General features: G+C 46.4%; 1 protein-coding gene across 1 annotated transcript in view; it reads right to left on the bottom strand.

The window, feature by feature from the left end:
* F8 (coagulation factor VIII) overlaps window positions 1-24,507 on the bottom strand; it is a 419,094-nt gene that overhangs the window by 25,984 nt on the left and 368,603 nt on the right. Inside the window, exon 25 of the mRNA XM_040442408.1 lies at window positions 8,599-8,778. Within this exon, the coding sequence (XP_040298342.1) occupies window positions 8,599-8,778 (180 nt within the window). The remainder of the gene's footprint in view (window positions 1-8,598; window positions 8,779-24,507) is intronic.

Raw genomic sequence — 24,507 nt, 5'->3', positions numbered from 1 at the left:
GATCTCCAATCGAAAGTCGGATTATGCTTCCGGAGCCAGGGGTACCCCAAGACCACCGAGTAGTGTGGAGACGAAATAACCTGGAGGCAGACCGACTCTCTGTGAACGGCACCAATGGCTATCCCCACTGGAAGGGTCTCATGAGTCACGTGTGGCGGCAGAAGGGGTCTGCCGTCTATCGCCTCAAGAGCCAGTGGGGAACCTCGAGCCTGCAGAGGAATGGAATTGGCGGCAGCGAACACATTATCAATGAACAAACCACCAGCACCAGAGTCCACCAACGCCTGGGTCGTCACCGAGCCCCCGACCCAGGAGAGGACAACAGTGATCAGTGGTTTGTCAACACGGGAAACCGGGGACGAGGAGACTCCACCCAAGATCTGCCCCCGACAGGATCTCAGGTGCGAGCGTTTCCCGGACGGTTCGGACATGCCAACCGAAAATGCCCACCGAGACCACAGTACATGCATCGGCCCTCGCGTCTCCGGAGTACCCTCTCTCCCTCGGACAGGCGAGCAAACCCCAGCTGCATGGGTTCACCCCCAGACAAGTCATCCCCAGGAGGCGTGGGAGGAGAGGGAGGCACGGGTGGGACAGCAAACGTAGGCGCCAATCTGTTAGAAAACCTCCGCAGGCTCTCCTTAAAGGAAGGTCTCTCCCTGAGTCTGGTGTCAATCAAAATCAGGAAAGAAATAAGAGACTCGAGCTCCACTGGTAGGTCCTTAGCTGCAACCTCATCCTTCAAGGCATCCGAGAGACCATGAGAGAAAGCAGCGACCAGAGCCTCATTATTCCAGCCCACCTCTGCTGCCAGGGTACGAAACTCAATGGCGTATTCAGCTACGGATCGTGAACCCTGTCTGATGGACATAAGGAGCTTCGCAGCAGAGGCAGCACGAGCCGGCACATCGAATACCTTCCGAAGAGAAGCAACAAAACCGGAAAACTCGGCAACCACCGGATTGTTGTTCTCCCATAAAGGGCTGGCCCAGGCCAAGGCCTTGTCCGAGAGCAGCGAGATCAAGAAGCCCACCTTTGATCTCTCAGTGGGAAAGGCATGTGGCAGCAACTCGAAATAAATGCCCACCTGGTTAAGGAAACCTCGGCACTGAGTTGGCTCTCCCCCAAAGCGCTGTGGAAGAGGGGCAGAACCGGTCATACCCCGAAACACCGCAGGTGCAACAACAGGTGTCGGGGTAGACTCTGGCGCAACAACCGGAGCGGCAGTAGAGCGGGCCCAGGAGCGACAACCGACCCATCGGCAACGGGAGCGAAATGAGCCGTGCGTTCAAGCAGGGTTTGCAACGCCACAGCGAACCGACCCAACAGGTGATCCTGCTGATCAAGTCTGGCAACCAGCGTGGGTAGCGAGGATGGCCCTGTACCGTCAGAATTCATGGCTTGGTCCTAATGTCACGGAACCATGAACCAGACGTACAACACGGGATAAGTGAAAATAAGAAGGCTTTATTGAAAATAAAGCTGTAAAGCAAAAGTCCAAAAGGATGGCGAAACCGAAGCAGAGTCTTTGCGAAGCCAGAGGTCTGGAACCAGAAGGGTAGTCAGACGAAGCCAGGATCAGGAACCAGCAGGGTAGTCAGACAAAGCCAGGATCAGGAACCAGCAGGGTAGTCGGACGAAACCAGGATCAGGAACCAGCAGGGTAGTCGGACGAAACCAGGATCAGGAACCAGAAGCAGCAGCAGTCTAGAAGCATGTGAACACAGGAGGACCAAGCAAGGAACTGAAGCCACAGACCTCCCATATATATGAGCTGGGCATCCAGCTCCTCCCAGTGGGAAGGAGGAGCTGCAGGGTGGGAGGCTACAAGAAACCCAGAAACCAAGATGGCCGCCAGCACATGTCAAACGAAGGAGAACAGCAAGAAGGTAAGACCATGACAGTACTATTTTGCACTTTATGTGATGTTAGGTGACAAAAAATTGCTTTTTTGGCACAGTTTTTATATTTTATTTTTTACGGTGTTCACCCGAGGGGTTAGGTCATGTGATATTTTTTATAGAGCTGGTTGTTACGGACGCGGAGATACCTAATATGTATTCTTTTTTTTATTTCACTTTAACATAATAATAACATTTTTGAAACAACAAAATGATGTTTTTATGTCTCCTTGTTCTGAGGGCTATATATATATTTTTTTAAAACAATTTTTTTAATGTATGGGCTCATTTTTTTGCAGGATGAGGTGGTTTTATTAGTATCATTTTGTGGGACATACGCCTTTTTGATCACTTGGTGTTGCACTTTTTGTGATGTAAGGTGACAAAAATGGCTTTTTTTTTCACACCATTTTTACCAATACCAAATATGTCTATTTTTTTTTATTTTCTTTAAATTCCTTACTAGGGGAATTTTTTTCTTTTACATGTGAAACCTTTTTAAATTTTTATATTTTTTTTATTTTACACTGTGCGTCCCCCATAAGGTCATACAAGACCTTTGGGGGACATTTAACTTCACTTTTTTTTTTTTCCACTATTGATTTCTCCTGTAACTGGGGCTGTGTATACAGCGATCTAGAAGGCAGGGACACCTGGGAACTGTCCCTGCCTTCTCTCCGGGTTGCCCTGCTGTCACTGACAGCGGGCAACCCGCTCTGCAGCTGCGCGATTAGCGTGCAGCTGTGATCTCTGAATCGACGTTCAGAAACGTCCATTCAGAGATAGAGATCCACCTCATGGACGTTTATAGTCAAAGGGCAGACGGGAGGTGATTAACTTCTCTCTCTCTCTTTATACATGTTATCCCAATATCCTAATAAATAGAGATGTATCTGTAGATAACAGCGCAATATACATAAAAACCAGTGAAGGTTTTTATTTAGAGAAATTCCTCTTAATTACCACAGTGACAGTGACATTTTTAATAAAAGGGGAATAAACGTTTTTAAATACACAGGGATGTTCTCAAGCACTATTATAATATCGAAGGCCCTAGTTATATGGGGAAATGACTTATTTTAACTCCTTCCTGACCTCTTCCATACATATACAGTTGAAGTCGACACTTTAAACATGGTGCCCGCCCTAGAAGCTGAGCGGGCCCCATATCTGCCGGGTGCCTGCTGCTTTACACAGCAGACAGCCAGAGGTATTGTCTGTGAGCACAGAAATTTAAGCCTTCACATGCTGTGGTCAATTGCGACCACGGCATCTTTCCCCTGGAGCTCTGAACTTCTGGGACCTGAACGGATCCCAAGATGGAGGGAGCCATTCGGTTGCTATGCCATGCTATTGCTAGGCCGGCTCTGGGCCTTTGGAGGCCTGCCACAGCGATGTTCCTAGCGATGTTCCAAAATTATATCAATAAAAACTACAGGTTGTCCTGCAAAAAAACCTGCCTACTTGGTTGGTCATACATTCTACCAGTTTGGCACCAACTACAACATGGGGTCACTTCTATGTTTTTTTGTGTGGGGAGCTGATGGGCAGAGAAGGATTGGGTGCCTTGAGCTTCAACACTCAATTGTTTTGTTCTCTAAGGAGATAAACCACCACGGCAGTGTGTCACAGCTGCCTTCTTCTCCTTCCCCATTGCATACACATACACAGGGCCGGTTTTAGACAAAGTGTGGCCCTGGGCAAAATTGAAAGTGGGGCCTCAAATTTTTAAATATTGGACCAGAAGTCTGACAGGACTTTGTAGGCACGGACAGCGGTTGCAACCACAGCAGCTGATTGTAGACTGCACACATTATATCTCTTCAGCTTTTCCACTGTAAACTGCTGATCCAGCAGCCTATTTGGGTATGTTCACAAAGAGTATTTTCTATACTCAAAAAAACCTAATGCAGAATCTGCATCAGGTTTTTTGGATGTGTTTTTTTCTGATCAATTATAACACGCTTTTTTGATGCAGTTTTGGCGTGGATTTTCATTAATGCCCATTTTCAAAGGGAATTCTGGACATGGAACCCGCATCAAGAATGGCCAGGGCACTTTTTTTTTTTCATGGTGCAGTTTATAAAACTGCTGTTCTGAAAATAGCTAATCCTGGCAATTCCAGATGACACTGTTATGGGGGATCTGTGGATGACACTGTTATGGGGGATCTGTGGATGACACACTGTTATGGGGAATCTGTTGGTGACACTGTTATGGGGGATCTGTGGATGACGCACTCTTATGGAGGATCTATGGATGACACACTCATGGGGATCTGTGGATGACACACTGTTATGGGGGATCTGTGGATGACACACTGTTATGGGGGATCTGTGGATAACACACTGTTATGGGGGATCTGTGGATGACACACTGTTATGGGGGATCTGTGGATGTCACACTGTTATGGGGGATCTGTGGATGTCACACTGTTATGGGGGATCTGTGGATGTCACACTGTTATGGTAAATCTGTGGATGACACACTGTTATGGTAAATCTGTGGATGACACACTGTTATGGGGGATCTGTGGATAACACACTGTTATGGGGGATCTATGGATGACACACTGTTATGGGGAATCTGTTGGTGACACTGTTATGGGGGATCTGTGGATGACACACTATTATGGAAGATCTGTGGAGGGCACTGTTATGGGTGATCTGTTAATGACACACTGTTATGGGTGATCTGTGGATGACACACTGTTATGGGGAATCTGTGGATGACACACTGTTATGGGGGATCTGTGGATGACACCCTGGTATGGGAGATCTGTGGATGACACACTGCTATGGGGGATCTGTGGATGACACACTGTTATGGGGAATCTGTTGGTGACACTGTTATGGGGGATCTGTGGATGACACACTATTATGGGGGATCTGTGGAGGGCACTGTTATGGGTGATCTGTGGATGACAGGTCCGAGGGAGCACACACAGGGGGCACAGGGCGCTCACAGAGGGGTCACAGAGGAAACTGATAGATCAGTGACCATCAGTATTTGCAGTATTTGAGGGCAGTTCAGGGCTGCTACAATGAGAGTGTGACCCCCAGCAGCCCTGCACCCCCTCCTCCACAGACACTGCTGCATGCCTTTTACTGGATGGACTTACCAGCTGAAGAGAGAACAGGCCAGGTGCTATGATAAGAGGGTCCTGGGAGCTCCTGCTGTTCAGAAGCTGAGGTCAGAGCCTGGGGGTTGGATGCAGTAGAAGGCCCATTCATCCCAGTCTGGTTTGGGCCTTGCAGCCTAGAGCAAGTGCAGGCAAAGGATGGGGGCAGGGCTATGTTAGCTCCGCCCACGCAGAACTTCCGATGTCTGTGTCAGCAGGATTCTAATGCTGTGCATTTACCAAGGTCTGGTGAGACGGGGTGGACAGCAGCGGACCGCCAGTCAGGGAGGAGGGGGAGGAAAAAAGGTTCCCACCGTCGGCCCACTTAACTTTAATACAGCAGGGGGGCCCTGGGTAATTGCCCATGTCCCTTCCCCCCCCCCCCCCAATGCCAGCCCACTTAACTTTAAAACAGCAGGGGGCCCCTTTCAGAAAGGGGGCCCTGGGTAATTGCCCATGTTTGCCCCCCACCCCCAACGCCGGCCCTGCACATACACATTGAGCTTCTAAAGTCAATCGCTATCCAGTGGTCTACAGGATCACCAATGCTGAGGTACTCAGAGGTACTAGAGACTGGTGCTGGACGAGCGAGTTAGTGTATATACAGTAATGTTTTTTATTTCAACATTGTAGGAGTTGTCTGAGATTTTCTGTTATCCCAGACACCCCTTTAATGGTGTACGGGCATCTTAAGGGGGTTTTCTCACTTCAGCAAATGACATTTATCATGTAGACAAACTTAATACAAGGCACTTACTTGTCCATATTGCCTCCTTTTTCCATTGCATTATACTGTGCTCGTTTCCAGGCAATCCAGCAGCAGTGGTCATGCTTGCACTCTATGGGAAAAGGCGCTGACCGCTGCTGGATTACACAGTGGTTGTAACCATGGAAATGAGCAATGTATAATGTAATGGAAAAATGAATCAAGCCAACAAAGAAAGCAATATGGACAATGACAATATACTAGTAAGTGTCTTTTATTAACTGTGTCTACATGATAAATGACTTTGCTGCAGTGAGACAACCCTTTTAAGTAAAGCCTTCCAACATAGCCCTGTACAAAAACATCTTTAATACTTTAAGGGCTCATGCACACGACCATTGTTGTTTTGCAAGTAAAGTAAGGTAGGGGGCGGCACTACTACACCAGCTGGGCGCACATAGAATGAAACGCTGGCGTAGCTGGGAGAGGACACACACGAACGGAGGTGCTCAGCTGGACATAGCAGATAAGGTACAAGGCGTAATCAGTGTAGAAGTGAAAACAGGCAGCGGCACTCACCCGTGTGCAGTAGACAGCTTTATTTCTCAAAGTTTACATGAGGCAGGGGGCGGACAGATCCAGAGCACGCATTGAACAGCGGCGGCCGTTTCGCGCTACATGCGCTTCTTCTGGCTGTGCGTCAATGCGTGCTTGCGCATCGCTCCTTTTAAATGCTGGCGCAGGCCGTTGCCATGGGAATTGACAAACCAGGCTGCGTCCGCATAAAGGGAATGACTGAAAATAATACAAATATAAAAACAATGACATGTGCAACGTCATGGATCATAGACAATACAAACACTATGACAATGTGCTAATACATAGCATATTATAAAAAGGGGCTGAGATCGTTCCTGTCGTTCATACCCAATTCCCCTAGGGCTTGTGTACGTAGTACCCACCTAGCCTCTCTCTGTAGGAGTAGACGATGTCTATCTCCTCCTTGCAGGGGCGTGGGTACGGTTTCTAAACCTGAGAAGGAGATACAGCTGACATCACCATCATGAGCTTCTCACTGTGCACTAGTAATTCTCAGAAGAAATGTGTTGAGTTTGCCGGCATTTCACACAAAGTTAATACCTTTATCAATTGCCGCAGTACTTACGTAGTATATTTACTATTGTGCACGTGCGGCCGCTTCTACATCGGGAAGACTATAAGATGCCTGTATGAACGAGTCAGGAACATTTTAATTCCATTAGGACAGGAAAGGATGTCCGAGACTCATAGAACATGTGAGAAAAGCTCATGATGGTGACGTCAGCTGTATCTCCTTCTCAGGTTTAGAAACCGTACCCACGCCCCTGCAAGGAGGAGATAGACATCGTCTACTCCCTACAGAGAGAGGCTAGGTGGGTACTACGTACACAAGCCCTAGGGGAATTGGGTATGAAACGACAGAACGATCTCAGCCCCTTTTATAATATTCTATGTATTAGCACATTGTCATAGTGTTTGTATTGTCTATGATCCATGACGTTGCACATGTCATTGTTTTTATATTTGTATTATTTTCAGTCATTCCCTTTATGCGGACGCAGCCTGGTTTGTCAATTTCCATGGCAATGGCCTGCGCCAGCATTAAAAGGAGCGATGCGCAAGCACGCATTGACGCACAGCCAGAAGAAGCGCATGTAGCGCGAAACGGCCGCCGCTGTCAATGCGTGGCTCTGGATCTGTCTGCCCCCTGCCTCATGTAAACTTTTGAGAAATAAGCTGTCTACTGCACACGGGTGAGTGCCGCTGCCCTGTTTTTCCTCTCACTGATACGCATTGTTGTTTGCGTTCTGTATTTCCACGGATCCATTGTTCCATATCTAGTTTTTTTTCTCTCTGATTTAAGTCCTCCTCTGTTCTGTTATTCACAAATATCTCCGTATGATTTCCGTATGCGATCCTTTTTTTGCGGATCGGAAACGGAAACAGTAACTTATTAATCACCAAACACATGAGCAATATGGGCTGGGCATAGCATTTCCACAGTATGGATCTGCAAAATATGGATGAAATACGGATGACATATGGATGTGTTCCGTGTACGTTCTGTATTTTTTGCGGACCCATTGACTTGAATGGTGCTTTGGACCGTGATTTGCGGACAATAATAGGACATGCACTACTTTTCTGCGGGACGGAAATACGAAAATGGAATGCACACGGAGTACCTTCCATTGTTTTTGCGGCCCCATTGAAGTGAATTGTTCCGCATACGGTCCGCAAAAAAAATGGAATGGAAGCGGAAAGAAAATACGTTCGTGTGCATGAGCCCTAATGGACATTAACTCTTAATTATCTCATTCATGTGAGTAATTCGGGTGATAGACAAAACAATGGACAGTCATAGTTGTTTTCAGACAAAATAAAGCATCCTGCCTCCGATTTCCAAAAACAGTCTCATTCATCTATATGCATGAAATATACTCCGTAAGGGCACGTTCACACAGTGTTTTATGGCGCTGTTTTTCACACATTTTCTGCATGGAATCTGCGCCAAAAAACGCCTTATAAAAAGCCTCCCATTCATGTCAATGTGAGGCAGAACAGCATAGAAAAAAGAAGCAGCAATGCTCTATCTCGCAGAGGAATCTGTGCTGATTCCCCCATTGAAATTAATAGGAAGCTGAAAAAATAGGTAGCGTGCCAAAACCACATGTAAAATCAGTGTGGATTCCGCGCTATTTTTTTCAGCTCATTTTCAAAATCCATCGTGTGAACATCCCCTAAATGTATTACTGGGGCTGTATTTTAATGAATAACGAGGAACTGCAGGATATACGATTTAAGGCATCTCTTAATAAATAGTAACATACCTTTCGTTGACCATTTAGTTCACTTATAAATGTCCAGTTTTTACCATCATTACTGAAGCTTGCAAAGAAGTGGGTGATGTACATTGAAGTAAATGATGAGCGTGCACCCTGAATTTTTAGTCCAGTCACCTTCATCTCATGAGCAAGATCTACTTGAAGCCATTCACCTTGTGTGTCTGCCTGTATTTAAATGCAGAATGATATGTTATTCTTCATTAGTGTTCTAAATAGAAACAGATTTATGATCATTCATGTTTTTGGCCCAGTTGTATGCTTTAAAGAATACTATTCTAAATTTCCTATTATAAATGTATGTAATATCCTTTTTTCACATTTTACTTATAAAATAAGCACCCGAAGTCCTGGGAGTCTATATTGCTTTGTAAGCCATACATTTGTATACCAGACATGTCAGCGATGTATGGATTCCTCTGTGGGGCTGCTGTGAGTAGTGTACCGGCAGGAACACACATGAGCTAAAAGCTTTGTATAGCACATTGGTGCCATTGACCCTGCACCAATGACCTATGCCGGACTTCAACTCAGCAGAGCAGGCAGAAGCAGTGAGGTGTGCTCCTGCAGGTCCATCACTTACTGCAGCCGCACAATCAGAGGTGTACCAGTGGATGGATTCTAAAGGGCTATAGACACCCAGGAGTTTGGCTGCCTATTTGGTCCCTAAAACAATAATAAAAAAAAAACTATAATAAAAATATAAGTTATAATACAAACATTTATAATAGAGCATTTAGAAGAATTTTAAATAAAGTTGCAGAAAATTTAAGTTACATCTCAATGCAAAATGGTCGTATTGGAAACGGGTGTAAAGGGATAAAAATCACTGCTCACTTCTCTTGACGTGTCTGTTTTAGTAACAACTCGCATTTCCCATGTAACAACAACTCTGGAACATCATATACTGTTAAGTCTATGTTGTGGGACTCATACTATTCCTTCTAGAAGTTTGTGAATTAATTGCCTGCGTCTCCAAAGCATTTGACACTGTACTACATAAAAGGTTAGTATATAAAATGAGAATGCTCGGACTGGGAGAAAACGTCTGTAAGTGGGTAAGTAACTGGCTCAGTGATAGAAAACAGAGGGTAACTATTAATGGCACACACTCAGATTGGGTCACTGTCACTAGTGGGGTACCTCAGGGGTCAGTATTGGGCCAGTAAACTGTGTAAAGTAATTAACCCTACAGAGGACCGTATACTGCTACAGATAGATCTGAATAGATTGGAGGCTTGGGCAGAGAAGTGTCAGATGAGGTTTAACACTGACAAATGTAAGGTTATGCACATGGGAAGGAAAAATACATGTCATTAATACATTCTAAATGGTAAATCACTGGGGAACACTGATATGGAAAAGGACTTTGGAATTTTAGTTGACAGTAAACTTAAAGGGTTATTCTGGCTTTTATTGTTTTTTAATTTATTTAAGTAATAGGAAATTATAAAATTTTATTTTTTTTATTTTTTATTTTAAATATTTTTATTGATCATCCGGCAATATACGTTATATAAAAAGAACATTAACAACATCTATCTTTTTTTTTTCTTCCTTTAACCCCCCCAGAACCCCCACTCCCCCCCCCCCCCCGCGATGTGTCTACGTTCACCGCCAGTCCTTGGTTCTAAAACCAAGGAGAGTGGTGACAAGTGAGGATCGGAAGTTCTATGGATTCCAGTCTCCCCAGATTCCAATCCATTTTTTCTCCATGTTTCTCTGCTTATACAGAATATACTCATATCTCTTAGTAATGTTCACCAGATTTAACCATGTATTCATAGTGGGACTCTTTCGCGAAAACCAGGAGCGTGCTATCAAAAGACGTGCCAAAAACATTATCTTGAGTAAAAGATTTTATTATTAAATTATACAATTTTCAAATATACATATATTTTAACATTTTCTTAACCCCTTAAGGACCCAGGATGAGAATTTACTTGGTGCCCCAGGGCGAGCATTCTCGTCCTGCAGTCCCTTCTGTACTCCCATGTGCTGTGCCACGATCAGTGGCAGGGGTCCTGCTGTTACTAACAGCCGGATCCCTACTGCATGCACCAGCATCGGTGATAACGCAGATGCCGGTGGATTAACCCCTCATATGCCGCGGTATGAGCTGACTGCGGCATATGGGAGGTTTGCGGTCCCTCTCCTGAGCCATCGGGTCCCCGCGCTGCATGCAGACCTGCATGCAGGACTTTCGTCTCCGCTCAAAAATCATGTTCTGAGCGGACACCGAACGGACCCCATTATAGTCTATGGAGTCTTTAGGCTCTGTTACGCTCAGTTAGGTCTCAGGACGGTAGAATCCGTCCTTTCCGCTTTCCTGCTCCTCAATGGAGCCGGAGAACGGAAAGGAGAAACGGTGATGTGAAAGGAGCCTGACTTGCGTTATAGAATTCCTTTATTATTGCTTCTAGAAGTTAGGAATGGATTATTAGCAGTTTGCAATGAAGATCCATATTTGTGTTATGAGTTGGGGAGGTGTCCCTTCACAGTGTAACACTGGCAGCAGTTATTGGATAATGTTAGACTATACAGGGACACCCCCCCAACTGTTAACACCAATATGGACCTTGATTGTAAACTGCTAATAATCCACAAGTCAAATGAATAGATGCTCCAGAATTGTTATTACAAGTAGCTGCTAAAACAGGCATGTCAGGAGAGGTTACAGGTCCTCTTTATTGGTGGTTACATATCTGTTTGTGCCCACAAGGCATATGGAAATTTCACAAACCATCCTCCAATGTACTCTGTATGCTAATATGTAGTCTCTACATATACATATTCTTAATTTTTACATACATGTAATGTGGTTTAGGTATTGATTAGTGATGAGCGAGCACCAAAGTGTTCATGTGTTCGGTCCGAACACATCGCGATATTCGTGCGCTTGGCCGAGCACCCGAGTATAATGGAAGTCAATAGAAGGCGACCAGGCACCCCCTGCTCGGATGAGGGGAGGGTGCCTGGTTCATAGGAAAAGGTCTGAAAGTGATGGAAACACCTCTGAAATCGATCAGAAACAGCAGGGGGACCATGTCTGGAAGCATCTTGGACAGCAATGTAGCTGCTGGAAACCATGTTGTCTGAGTTTGACGCCACTTTTACAGACTGACAAAAAAACGCCCAAAACCCCGCCCCCACAAAAAATTAGGGCCTACAGCTAAGCAGACCGTATGAAACATTTGAGGTGAGGGCCTGAAGGTGAGCAGACCATATGAAACATTGGAGGTGAGGGCCTACAGCTGAGCAGACCGTATGAAACATTGTAGTAAGGGCCTACAGCTGAGCAGACCGTATGAAACATTGGAGGTGAGGGCCTACAGGTGAGCGAACCCCATAAAACAATGTAGTGAGGGCCTACAGCTGAGCAGACCGTATGAAACATTGGAGATGAGGGCCTGAAGGTGAGCCAACCCCATAAAACATTGTAGTAAGGGCCTACAGGTGAGCAGACCGTATGAAACATTGTAGTGAGGGCCTATAGCTAAGCAGACCGTATGAAACATTTGAGGTGAGGGTCTGAAGGTTAGCAAACCCCATAAAACATTGTAGTGAGGGCCTACAGGTGAGCAGACCGTATGAAACATTGTAGTGAGGGCCTACAGCTGAGCAGACTGTATGAAACATTGTAGGTGAGGGCCTACAGGTGAGCGAAACCCATAAAACGTTGTAGTGAGGGCATACAGGTGAGCATACCATATGAAACATTGGAGGTGAGGGCCTACAGGTGAGCAGACCGTATGAAACTTTGGAGGTGAGGGCCTACAGGCGAGCAGACCGTATGAAACATTGGAGGTGAGGGCCTACAGCTGAGCAGACCGTAAGAAACATTGTAGTGAGGGCCTACCACTGAGCAGATCGTATGAAACATTTGAGGTGAGGGCCTGAAGGTGAGCAAACCCCATAAAACATTGTAGTGAGGGCCTACAGGTGATCAGACCGTAGGAAACATTGGAGGTGAGGGCCTACAGGTGAGCAGACCGTATGAAACATTGGAGGTGAGAACCTACAGCTGAGCAGACCATATGAAACATTGTAGTGAGGGCCTACAGCTGAGCAGACCGTATGAAACATTGGAGGTGAGGGCCTACAGGTGAGCGAACCCCATAAAACATTGTAGTGAGGGCCTTATGGTGAGCAAACCCCATAAACACTGTAGTGAGGGCCTACAGCTGAGCAGACCGTATGAAAAATTGGAGATGAGGGCCTGAAGGTGAGCAAACCCCATAAAACATTGTAGTGAGGGCCTACAGTTGAGCAGACCGTATGAAACATTGGAGGTGAGGGCCTACAGCTGAGCAGACCATATGAAATATTGTAGTGAGGGCCCCTACAGCTGAGCATACCGTATGAAACATTGGAGATGAGGGCCTACAGGTGAGCGAATCCCATAAAACATTATAGTGAGGGCCTACAGTTGAGCAGACGTATGAAACATTGGAGGTGAGGGCCTACAGCTGAGCAGACCGTATGAAACATTGTAGTGAGGGCCCCTACAGCTGAGCATACCATATGAAACATTGGAGGTGAGGGCCTACAGGTGAGCAGACTGTATGAAACATTGGAGGTGAGGGCCTATAGCTGAGCAGACCATATAAAACATTGTAGTGAGGGCCTACAGGTGAGCAGATCGTATGAATCATTGGAGGTGAGGGCCTACAGGTGAGCAAACCCCATAAAACATTGTAGTGAGGGCCTTATGGTGAGCAAACCCCATAAACACTGTAGTGAGGGCCTACAGCTGAGCAGACCGTATAAAAAATTGGAGATGAGGGCCTGAAGGTGAGCGAACCCCATAAAACATTGTAGCAAGGGCCTACAGTTGAGCAGACCGTATGAAACATTGGAGGTGTGGGCCTACAGCTGAGCAGACCGTATGAAACATTGTAGTGAGGGCCCCTACAGCTGAGCATACCGTATGAAACATTGGAGGTGAGGGCCTACAGATGAGCAGACCATATGAAACATTGGAGGTGAGGGCCTACAGCTGAGCAGACCGTATAAAACATTGTAGTGAGGGCCTACAGGTGAGCAGACCGTATGAAACATAGGAGGTGAGGGCCTACAGGTGAGCAAACCCCATAAAACATTGTAGTGAGGGCCTTATGGTGAGTAAACCCCATAAAACATTGTAGTGAGGGCCTACAGCTGAGCAGACCGTATGAAACATTGGAGATGAGGGCCTTATGGTGAGCAAACCCCATAAAACATTGTAGTGAGGGCCTGACAGCTGAGCAGACCGTATAAAACATTGTAGTGAGGGCCTACAGGTGAGCAGACCTTATAAAACATTGGAGGTGAGGGCCTACAGGTGAGCAAACCCCATAAAACATTGTAGTGAGGGCCTTATGGTGAGCAAACCCCATAAACACTGTAGTGAGGGCCTATAGCTGAGCAGACCGTATGAAAAATTGGAGATGAGGGCCTGAAGGTGAGCGAACCCCATAAAACATTGTAGCAAGGGCCTACAGTTGAGCAGACCGTATGAAACATTGGAGGTGAGGGCCCACAGCTGAGCAGACCGTATGAAACATTGTAGTGAGGGCCTACAGCTGAGCAGACCGTATGAAACATTGGAGGTGAGGGGCTACAGGTGAGCAGACCATATAAAACATTGGAGTGAGGGCCTACAGGTGAGCAGACCGTATGAAACATTGTACTGAGGGCATATATACTGTACTGCATATATACTGGAACAGGAGGAGGAGGATCAGTAAACAAAATTCAAACATATACCCTTTTTTGGAGGTGAAAAGGGTGCATCTGAATCTTGTGGATTGAATACATTGTAAAGCATCCATATAAATTGCGTGTTTGTTCCTCATTAGATCAGCGTTCCTCTGGTGGAGTGGAGTAGTCAGGGGCAATCCAGGCCTTGTTAATTTTTATCTGAGTCAACCTGTCAGCATTGCCAGTGGACAAGCGGATACGCTTATCTGTTGTGATGCCACCAGCAGTACTAAATACACGTTCAGACAAAACGCTGGCGGCAGGGCAGGCCAACACTTCCAAGGCGTAGAGCGCAAGTTCGTGCCACATGTCCAGCTTGGACACCCAGTAGTTGTAAGGCACTGAGGGATCATTTAGGACGCTGACACGGTCTGCTTTGTATTCCTTCACCATTTTCCAAAACTTTTCCCTCCTTGTACCACTAGGCCATGCTTGAGGGTGAGGTTGCTGGCGGGGTGTCATGAAAGTATCCCATGCCTTGGAGAGTGTTGCCCTGCCGTTGTTGGAACTGCTGTGTGTTCCCATTGTCTCCCTTCCCCGAGTACGGACTCTGCCGCCAGCGTTGTCAGATGGAAAATTCTGGAGCAATCTCTCAACAAGTACTTTCTGGTATTGAACCATTTTACTTGTCCTCTCCACCACAGGAATGAGAGATGAGAAGTTTTCTTTGTAGCGGGGGTCGAGAAGGGTGAACACCCATTAATCAGTGTTATCTAAAATGCGTATAACGCGAGGGTCTTGGGTAAGGCAGCCTAACATGAATTCAGCCATGTGTGCCAGAGTACCAACAGGCAAGATGTCGACATCTGCTGCTCACAAAGCCTGGCTAACATATAGAACGTAGAGTTCCAGCGCATGCTCACGTCGCACAATAGTCGGTGAGCTGGAAGCCGCAAGCGCTGCTGCAGCGTTGACAGGCCAGCTGAAGCTGTGGACGACTTGCGGAAATGGGCACACACGCCTTCACTAGTAGCTCTGGCAAATTGGGGTATGTTTTGATAAACCGCTGAACCACTAAGTTTAAGACGTGGGCCAGGCATGGGATGTGTGTCAGGTTGCCGAGCTCCAAAGCTGCCACCAAGTTACCCACAGCCGTGCTACACTGCTTCCAGCCAGCGACTGATGGCTGCTGGAGGTGGAAGTGGAGGAGGATGAGGCCGAAGAGGAGGAGAAGTGGGGGTTGGAGCCAGTAACATAGCTGCTTGCGGAGACCCTGATGGACGTAGGGCCCGCAATCCTGGGCGTGGGTAGCACCTGTGCCATCCCAGGGTACGACTGACTCCCGGCCTCCATCACATTTACCCAGTGTGCGGTCAGGGAAATGTAGAGTCCCTGGCCACCAGCACTTGTCCATGTGTCTGTGGTTAAGTGGACCTTCCCATTAACTGCGTTGGTCAGGGCACGGGTGATGTTCTGGGACTCATGCTGGTGTAAGGTGGCCACGGCACACCATGAAAAATAGTGGCGGCTGGGGACTGTGTACTGAGGGACCGCGGCCGACATCAGGCTGCGGAAGGCCTCAGTGTCCAGAAGCCTATATGGCAACATTTCAAGGGCCAGTAATTTTGAAAGTTGGCAATTAAGTGCTATGGCCTGTGGGTGGGTATTTGCGCTTGCGTTCAAATGACTGTGATATGGACATTTGGACGCTGCACTGGGACAGGGAAGTGGATGTTGTTGCTGCTGGTTCATTCGAAAGTCCAGGTGCAGGGCGAGAGGCATCTGGGCCTGCGTCCTGGATAGGGGATTGGACAGCATGTAACACAGGGGAAGAGGAGGCAGTGGTGTGACCCGCAGACCCATATTGTGGACCCAGGCGTTCGGCCCACTTTGTAGGGTGCTTGGATGCCATGTGGCGGATCATGCTGGTGGTGGTGAGGTTGCTAGTGTTCATGCCTCGGCTCATTTTGGTACCGCACAGGTTGCAAACTACCACTCTTTTGTCCTCTGCACTTTCCTCAAAAAAGCGCCATACTGCGGAACACCTACCCCTTGCTAAGGTTGATTTACGCATGGGGGTGATCTGTGTAACGGCTGCGGGCCTGTTTGGTGTGGGCCGACTTCTCCCTTTTGCAACCCCACTGCCTCTTCCAGCCTGTTGCGGTGCTGCGGATCCCTCCCCCTCTGTACTGCTGTCCTCGCTCGGCTTTTCACCTTCCCATGTTGGGTCAATGACCTCATCGTCCAACACCTCTTCTTCCACTTCCTCACTCTGATAATCCTCCTGTCTTGACCTAACCACAACCTCAGTGATTGACAACTGTGTCTCATCGTCATCCACCTCGTGAACTAATGATTGACGTTCACCACCGTCATCTTCTTGAGACTGTGAAGGCTCAAGAGGTTGGGAATCAGGGCACAATATCTCAGGTCCCTCTTCAAGCATGCTGTCCGCGAGGGCCAAATCTAATAGTGGAGCTGAAAAGAGCTCCTGGGAATGTCCGAGTGTGGGATCACTCGTTTGGCAGGCCTCTCCATGGTGAGATGAAGGATGATCTGAGCAAGGAGTTGGCTGACCAGACTCTTGGCTACAGAGACTGGACTTGGTGGAAGAGAGGGTGGTGCTTAGCTGACTGGAAGCATTATCGTCAGCAAGCCAACCGCCCAACTGTTCACACTGGTCTGACTTGGACAGTGTTGTCGTGCGCCGCCTAGCAAAGTTGGACATGAAGCTGGTACGGTTATTACTTTTTTTTTTTGGTGCACTGGCAGCAGGCACAGTTTCATTGCGCCCAGTTGCCACGACCTCAGCCTGAACCATCAGCCTAATGCCCACTTCCCCGTCTCTTAGTGCTGGCCTTCTTCATATTTATGGATTTTTTACTGGTTTGTGACGCTGTTTTTTTTTTACTGTCCACAAAAGACAGTTTTCAGATACAAGGCAGTATATGACATTGAGAAGCAGAGATTTTGGACAGTATTTTAGCCACAGATTATTGTAATCTGCAGTACAGACACTGTTTTATGATGTTGTTTATATTTATGACTATATTATTCCCAATATATGGGCCTGAAGCGCACAGACAGTACAGAAATGCAATGCACTGCGATTAACGTTTTAAACCGCAGACAAGAAAACTGGGTGCTGATTTAGTGAAATGTGTAGTTCTATTCTTATCAGTTTAATCCCTGTTACGTCCCCTATCAGCTTTCAGGCAAGTCAACCCCAAGACGGCGTGACACTGCCGTATCCGGAATGTGGAATAGCCCCTGGGGAGCTGGGGGGGTGCCGTTGATGTGGAGCAAGACGCAGCAGCAGAAGAGGACTCAGCCGAGGAGGTTATAGAAGAGGATGAAGTAGGAGGAGTAGAGGAGGTGGCAGCAGGCCTGCCTGCAAGTTGTGGCGGTGTCACCAACTCATCTGCAGAGCCACGCATTCCATGCTTGGCAGCCGTCAGCAGGTTTACCCAATGCGCAGTGTAGGTGATATACCTGCCCTGACCGTGCTTTGCAGACCAGGTATCAGTGGTCAGATGGACCCTTGCCCCAACACTGTGTGCCAGACATGCCATCACTTCCTTTTGCTCAATCGAGTACAGGTTGGGGATTGCTCTTTGTGTAAAGAAATTTTGGCCGGGTACCTTCAACTGCGGTGTCCCAATAGCTACAAATTTTTGGAATGCCTCAGACTCCACCAGCTTGTATGGTAAAAGCTGGCGGGCTAAGAGTTCAGACAAGCCAGCTGTCAGACGCCGGGCAAGGGGGTGACTTTGTGACATTGGCTTCTTACGCTCAAACATGTCCTTGACAGACACCTGACTGTGGGCAGATGAGCAGGAACTGCTCAAGGCGAGAGACGGAGTGGTGGATGGTTGAGAGGGGGCAAGGAGGACAGCAGTGGTTGACGTGGCTGAAGATGCTGGACCAGGAGGAGGATGGCGGCTTTGAGTTTGTGTGCTGCTTGTACTCATGTGTTGATCCCATAGGCGTTTGTGATGTGCGATCATGTGCGTTCGCAAAGCAGTTGTACCTAGGTGGGTGTTGGACTTCCCACGACTCAGTTTCTTTTGGCACAGGTTGCAAATGGCATCGCTGTTGTCAGAGGCAGACACACAAAAAAAATGCCACACTGCTGAGCGCTGCAATGATGGCATTCTGATGGTGGCAACAGCATGTGTTGATTGGCGTGCTGTCTGGCTGACCCCGGGTGCCGATGCATGCTGTCTGTGCCACTAGCTCCTTGCGACGACCTCCCCCTGCGTCCAACTCGTCTCCTCCTCCTCTCTGTCTCCCCATCTGAACTTTCCCCCTATTCTTCTTCTCTTCTAGCGGGCACCCACGTGACATCCACGGACACATCGTCATCATCAACCGCTTCACTTGTATCTGACAACTCAGCAAAGGAAGCAGCAGCGGGTACAACATCATCATCATCACACCGTACGTCCATGTGTGTAATGCTGCCTGACTGAGACATATCCCTGTTATCTACATCCTCTGGCAATAATGGTTGCGCATCACTCATTTCTTCCAACTGATGTGTAAATAACTCCTCTGACAGATCAAGTGAAGTGGCTGTGGTGCTAGTGTTGGTGGCGGCGGCAGGCGGGCGAATGGTAACTTGAGAGGTGCCCAAAGCTAAGCTGGAGTAGGATGGTGCGTCAAGGTTCCGAGCGGAAGCTGTAGAAGATTGGGTGTCCTGTGTGAGCCAGTCAACTATGTCCTCAGAACTTTTCGAGTTCAGGGTACGTGGCCTCTAAACACTGGGCATTATTCTAGGGCCAAAGGGAATCACAGCACCACGACCACGACGGCCCCTGCGGGGTGGCCTGCCTCTGCCTGTCATTTTTTTTTAGATTAGTTAAGTTGTACTATGCGTGCAAGCTACTGTGACACCAGATATGAGTGGCACTGTGCACTGGCAGAAGTTGGCAGAGTAGACGCTGTAGGCCTAACTGCTATTCAATCTATTCCAGTCCAAAAAAAATATATATATTTTTTTTAAAATGTGCACTACTGTTACACCAGATATGAGTTGCACTGGTGTGACACTGTGCCCTTGCAGGCCCTGAAACACACACTTGTGAAGGAAAATGACTGCTATTATTTCAGTCCAAAATTGTATTTTTTTTTTAAATGTGCACCACTGTTACACCAGATATGAGTTGCACTGGTGTGACACTGTGCCCTTGCAGGCCCTGAAACGCACACTTGTGAAGGAAAATGACTGCTATTATTTCAGTCCAAAAAGTGTTTTTTTCTTTTAAATGCAAGCTATTGTGACACCAGATATGAGTGGTGGCACTGGGCAAGTGGGCACAGTATACGCTGTGAGCCTGACACACACGCTGGCAGGCAGGCAACTGCAATTAGATTACACAGAAAAAAATAAAAATAAAAGCAGACTGATGTTCTAGCCCTAAAAAAAGCTTTTTGGGGTGCTGTCCTTACAGCAGAGATCAGATGAGTCTTTCAGGACTGTAGTGGACACTGAATGCACTAGCCTAGCTATCGATTTCCCTATTAAATCAGCAGCACTGTCCCTCCTCTCACTAAGAATGCAGCTTCCGAATGAATCTAAAATGGATGCTGTCCAGGAGGTGGGGGGGTCTGGGAGGGAGGGTCTGCTGCTGATTGGCTGGAATGTGTCTGCTGACTGTGAGGTACAGGGTCAAAGTTTACTCAATGATGACGAATAGGGGGCGGACCGAACATCGCATATGTTCGCCCGCCGCGGCGAACGCGAACAAGCTATGTTTGCCGGGAACTATTCGGCGGCGAACTATTCGGGACATCTCTAGTCTCCTCATGCTGCTGCTAACTAAACACTCTGTGGTCTCCTCATGCTGCTGCCACCTCACCACTCTGTCACTGGACCACTCTGTGGTCTCCACATGCTGCTGCCACCTCACCACTCTGTGGTCCCCTCATGCTGCTGCCACCTCACCACTCTGTGGTTTCCTCATTCTGCTGCCACCTCACCACTCTGTGGTTTCCTCATTCTGCTGCCAACTCGACACTCTGTGGTCTGCTCATGCTGCTGCCGCCTCACCACTCTGTTGTCTCCTCGTGCTACTGCCACCTCACCACTATATCATTGGGCCATTCTGCCACCTCACCACTCTGTGGTTTCCTCATGCTGCTGCCACCTCACCACTCTGTCACTGGGCCACTCTGTGATCTCCTCATGCTGCTTCCACCTCACAACTCTGTGGTTTCCTCATGCTGCTGCCACCTCACCACTCTGTCACTGGGCCACTCTGTGATCTCCTCATGCTGCTTCCACCTCACAACTCTGTGGTTTCCTCATGCTGCTGCCATCTCGACACAATGTCACTGGGCCATTCTGTGGTCTTCTCATGCTGCTGCTACCTCAACACTCTGCGGTGTCCTCATGCTGTTGCCACCTCATCACTCTGTCATTGAGCCACTCTGTAGTCTCCTCATGCTACTGCCACCTCACCACTATGTCACTGGGCCACTCTGTGGTCTCCTCATGCTGCTGCCAACTCAACACTCCATGACTGGGCCACTATTTTGCCTTTTTGGCCTGGATGACATCACCATTTATTTGACTCTTCTTCTGATCTTTCAGAAGGAAGGAAAAATTATACACACAATGGATCCTGTCTATGTAGCAGCTGTAAGGCCTGTATGACATGATTTTGCATCAGAATTGGATTATGATTTGGTTGCCAAAAGCAGGAGTGGGTACAAAACACAGAAGACACACAAATATTCAATTCACGTGTCATTTCATTTATTTCTTTTGGTCTTAGCAATACTGATGGATTACTGACCATGTGAAAGTGGATACTTAACAGACAGGATCACTTTTTTTGGGGGTTATTGTTCTGACGGATCAGAGGAAGGGCAAAATAATCTGTGACGTTAACACAAACTTACACACCCTCTCCACTGTGTCAGGGGGGCTCTTCTTGTGTCAGCGTTTAATAGAACAGGTTCTGCAGAAATCTATGTGGAATCAGCTGACGACGGTGTAAAAGGAATGCGCTCTTTCACTTTACAGTAGAATCTTGGGTCACTGCACGGTTCTTTATACCTGGCACTAACATTGACCTGTACTAGTTCTCACTTGAGTTATTTGGACAGTTTTGGCCCCATAACTGCCCAAATAAGTGAAGTGTGCAGTGATTCTAAGAGTGAAGCCTGTCATCTGCGTGTCATACTGACTCACAGTATTGTTTCACTACCACAGCAGACTCCCTATGCATGTTTCTGCAAGGCACAGTGTTCTACAGTACACCACTATACAGGCTCTCTGCAGCCAGGAAATAGCTGTTTTTTAATGCAATTCCTCACAAATAAATTCGGATCAAATCAAATCTATTCGGAAAATTCAGCGAACCAACCGAATAGAATTTTTGAGAAATTCGCTCATCTCTAAAGATCATGAGTGGAAAGAGTATTACTCAAGGATTCAAAGTACACCAAAGACTGAATCCCTTTCTTACATGGACACTTGTACTAGTGTGTCTGACGTATCAGTGGTAAACAGGCAACGTGAATGCTAATAAAGTTCAAAGCACATATAAAATGATGTTCATATGATTGGTCAAGCTTGCAAAGCATGTAGACTGTAAGCCCCTGAACTGCACATCTTTCAGGCTGTATTCTAGAATTGTATTAATCTGTTATAGTTTACTCTACATCTTACAAGAAAGCAGAGGAACATACACACTTTGAGCTTCCGTGGGCTCTAATGGCGTTATATAGATTTAACTTGGTATTGAAAAGCAAAGTCATATTTATTATTTTACCAGTCTACAAGTCTTGTCCAAAACAGCTGCCTCTAGTGCTTTACACTTGGCCTGATTACAGTCATTTCTAACAGTCATTAAAAGGATAATTTCAAACAATGGGGTCATTATTCTGCTTCTAAATGCCCAATGAGTTAGAGAAAATGTGGGAGTTGTGGCATTTATAGAACAAAAGATATGAATTTCCCTAGTCTTTATGTTATTTGCAATACAGCACAGCAGCTGCTTTGTATTTCTCTGACTTCTGTGTCCAGTGACTCAAGAAGGGCATGTTAAATAATGAGCTAACTGTAGATTATGCTATGTCTTTTCAGGAAGACTCAAAACAGTGAGCTCAAACTTTCCACCATATAGTGGTGCTTGAAGGTTTGTAAACAATTCAGAATTTTCTATGTTTCTGTATAACCGCTGCCACACGCAGGAGGCTGATTCCACTCTGTGTCTACCCCATATGAGGAGGAGAGCTAAGTAGCTTGCAGCTTTTTTGATGTTTGAAATGATCATTAAGCTAATGTTAATGCATTCTAGCCTCGTTTGGGTCTGTATGACCATGTACTGAATACAATATAAATCCAGAATTGCAGCGATCGACCATTGCCACCCTGGATGTGAGTAATCAAATGAGATATTTTGCATCTTTAAAATGAGGCACTTATGAATTGATGAGTCCCCTGATGAGTTGGCTTGTAACCAACGAAATGCATTGGAACAATTTGTGGACAATTTATGGTATTGACATTTGTGTCCCCTACCTACCTATGTAGTTGGGACAATCTGTGGACAATTATTTGTATTGACATATGTGTCCCTTACTTACCTATCATTGTTTAACATTAGGTTCCCTCCCTTAGCAGTTGACGAAGCTGGACAGTCACTCTCGCAGCGCAGGGACAAGGAGGGACAGTTAGCTAGCATGGGACACTAGGTTTGGTAGGGAAAAATAGATGTAAGAGACCCAGTATCATAGCCCCCCATCCCTAGTCTCTAGTGGCGCTGCGGATTAATGTGGTTTTGCACAATTTTAATATTGACACCTACTAATAGGGCAATTTTATTTAAACTGTAATTAAAAGTTATTTATTAAGTAAGGTACCCGTGAGATATAAATAGTGTAGTGCATTCTGAATTTAGGTTACCCTCAGCTATCTTAGTAGTGACCATTGCTGAATTTGGTTGTGTGTACATTTATGTTTCTGTATAAATTTGACCTAAAACAACATCATATTTTCACACAAGCCCCAAAAATAAATTTAAAGATAACCAAATCAAACAAATGAGTAAAAAGTATTAGACTTAGTTATTTCTTTATTGAGGAAAACGATCCATTATCACGTCTGTGAGTGGCTAATCCTTTAGACTAATTCTTTAGGATTAGCAGATAATTTGGGGGTGAAATTAGAGTCAGGTGTTTTCAATAAGATGACAGGTGTGAGTGGGCGACCAGTTTTATTTAAAGAATAGGATCTATCAAAGTCTGATCTTCACAGCCAATGTTTGTGGAAGTTTATCATGCCAGCAATAATGTACAGTAGATTTCTAAGGACCACAGTAGAAGAGTTTTTGATGCTATAAAAGGTTCCAAATAGTGTTGAGCGAGCATGCTCGGCCGAACAGCAGTTCGGCTCAAGCATCGCTATGCTCGGCACATCACAGTGTTCGGCCAAATACTGCGTATGCTCGAGCACAATTGAACACAATAAAAATCAATGGGAGACCCGAGCATTAAACCAGGCACCCCCTGCTCTGAAGAAGACAGGGTGTCTGGTTCACAGAAAAAGTTAGAAATTGATGGAAACACCATCGAAATGGTTTGGAAACTGCATGGGGAGGATGTCTGGATGCATCTTGGACTCCCATTACCTATGACATACAATAGACAAACCACAGAAAAGCTATATGCCAAAAGCCGGGTATGTGCAAGCCAACAGTCTATCCATGAGACAGATACAGTCAGCATACCTTACAATGGCAGCCTTGTGCACTATAAGACATTCAAAACCAGATCTCATCTGACTGAGAGCCAGTAAGCCTCAAAGTTGCTTCCTAGCTGTTGGATGGCTTGGGTGGCCAGCACACCTATATCATTATCATTACAAAAAGTTTTCTTATTGTCCTAACATAATATTCAATAACCTTTCTATACAGTTTTGTCATGTAAATTCATTTGCATAATTGTGGGCATATGCAAATTATCTGCATCTGCTTGTTTTCAGCTGAAACACCATTTGCATGGAAAATTTGCACAAAAAATTCGCGATTAGAATATTCGTGATCAACACTACTCCTGAACAGCGCCATTTATTGGATTCATAGTCTTATGAAAAGTTTATGAATCCAATAAATGGTGCTGTTCATGACTCATGAACAGCGCCATCTATTGGTTTCATAGTCTTGTCATAAGACTATGAATCCAATAGATGGCGCTGTTCATGAG

Source organism: Bufo bufo, chromosome 8 (assembly GCF_905171765.1).
Source record: "Bufo bufo chromosome 8, aBufBuf1.1, whole genome shotgun sequence".
Classification (NCBI taxonomy): Eukaryota; Metazoa; Chordata; class Amphibia; order Anura; family Bufonidae; genus Bufo; species Bufo bufo.
The sequence above is the reverse complement of the archived record's forward strand: the minus strand, read 5'-3'. Positions and strand labels throughout refer to the sequence as shown.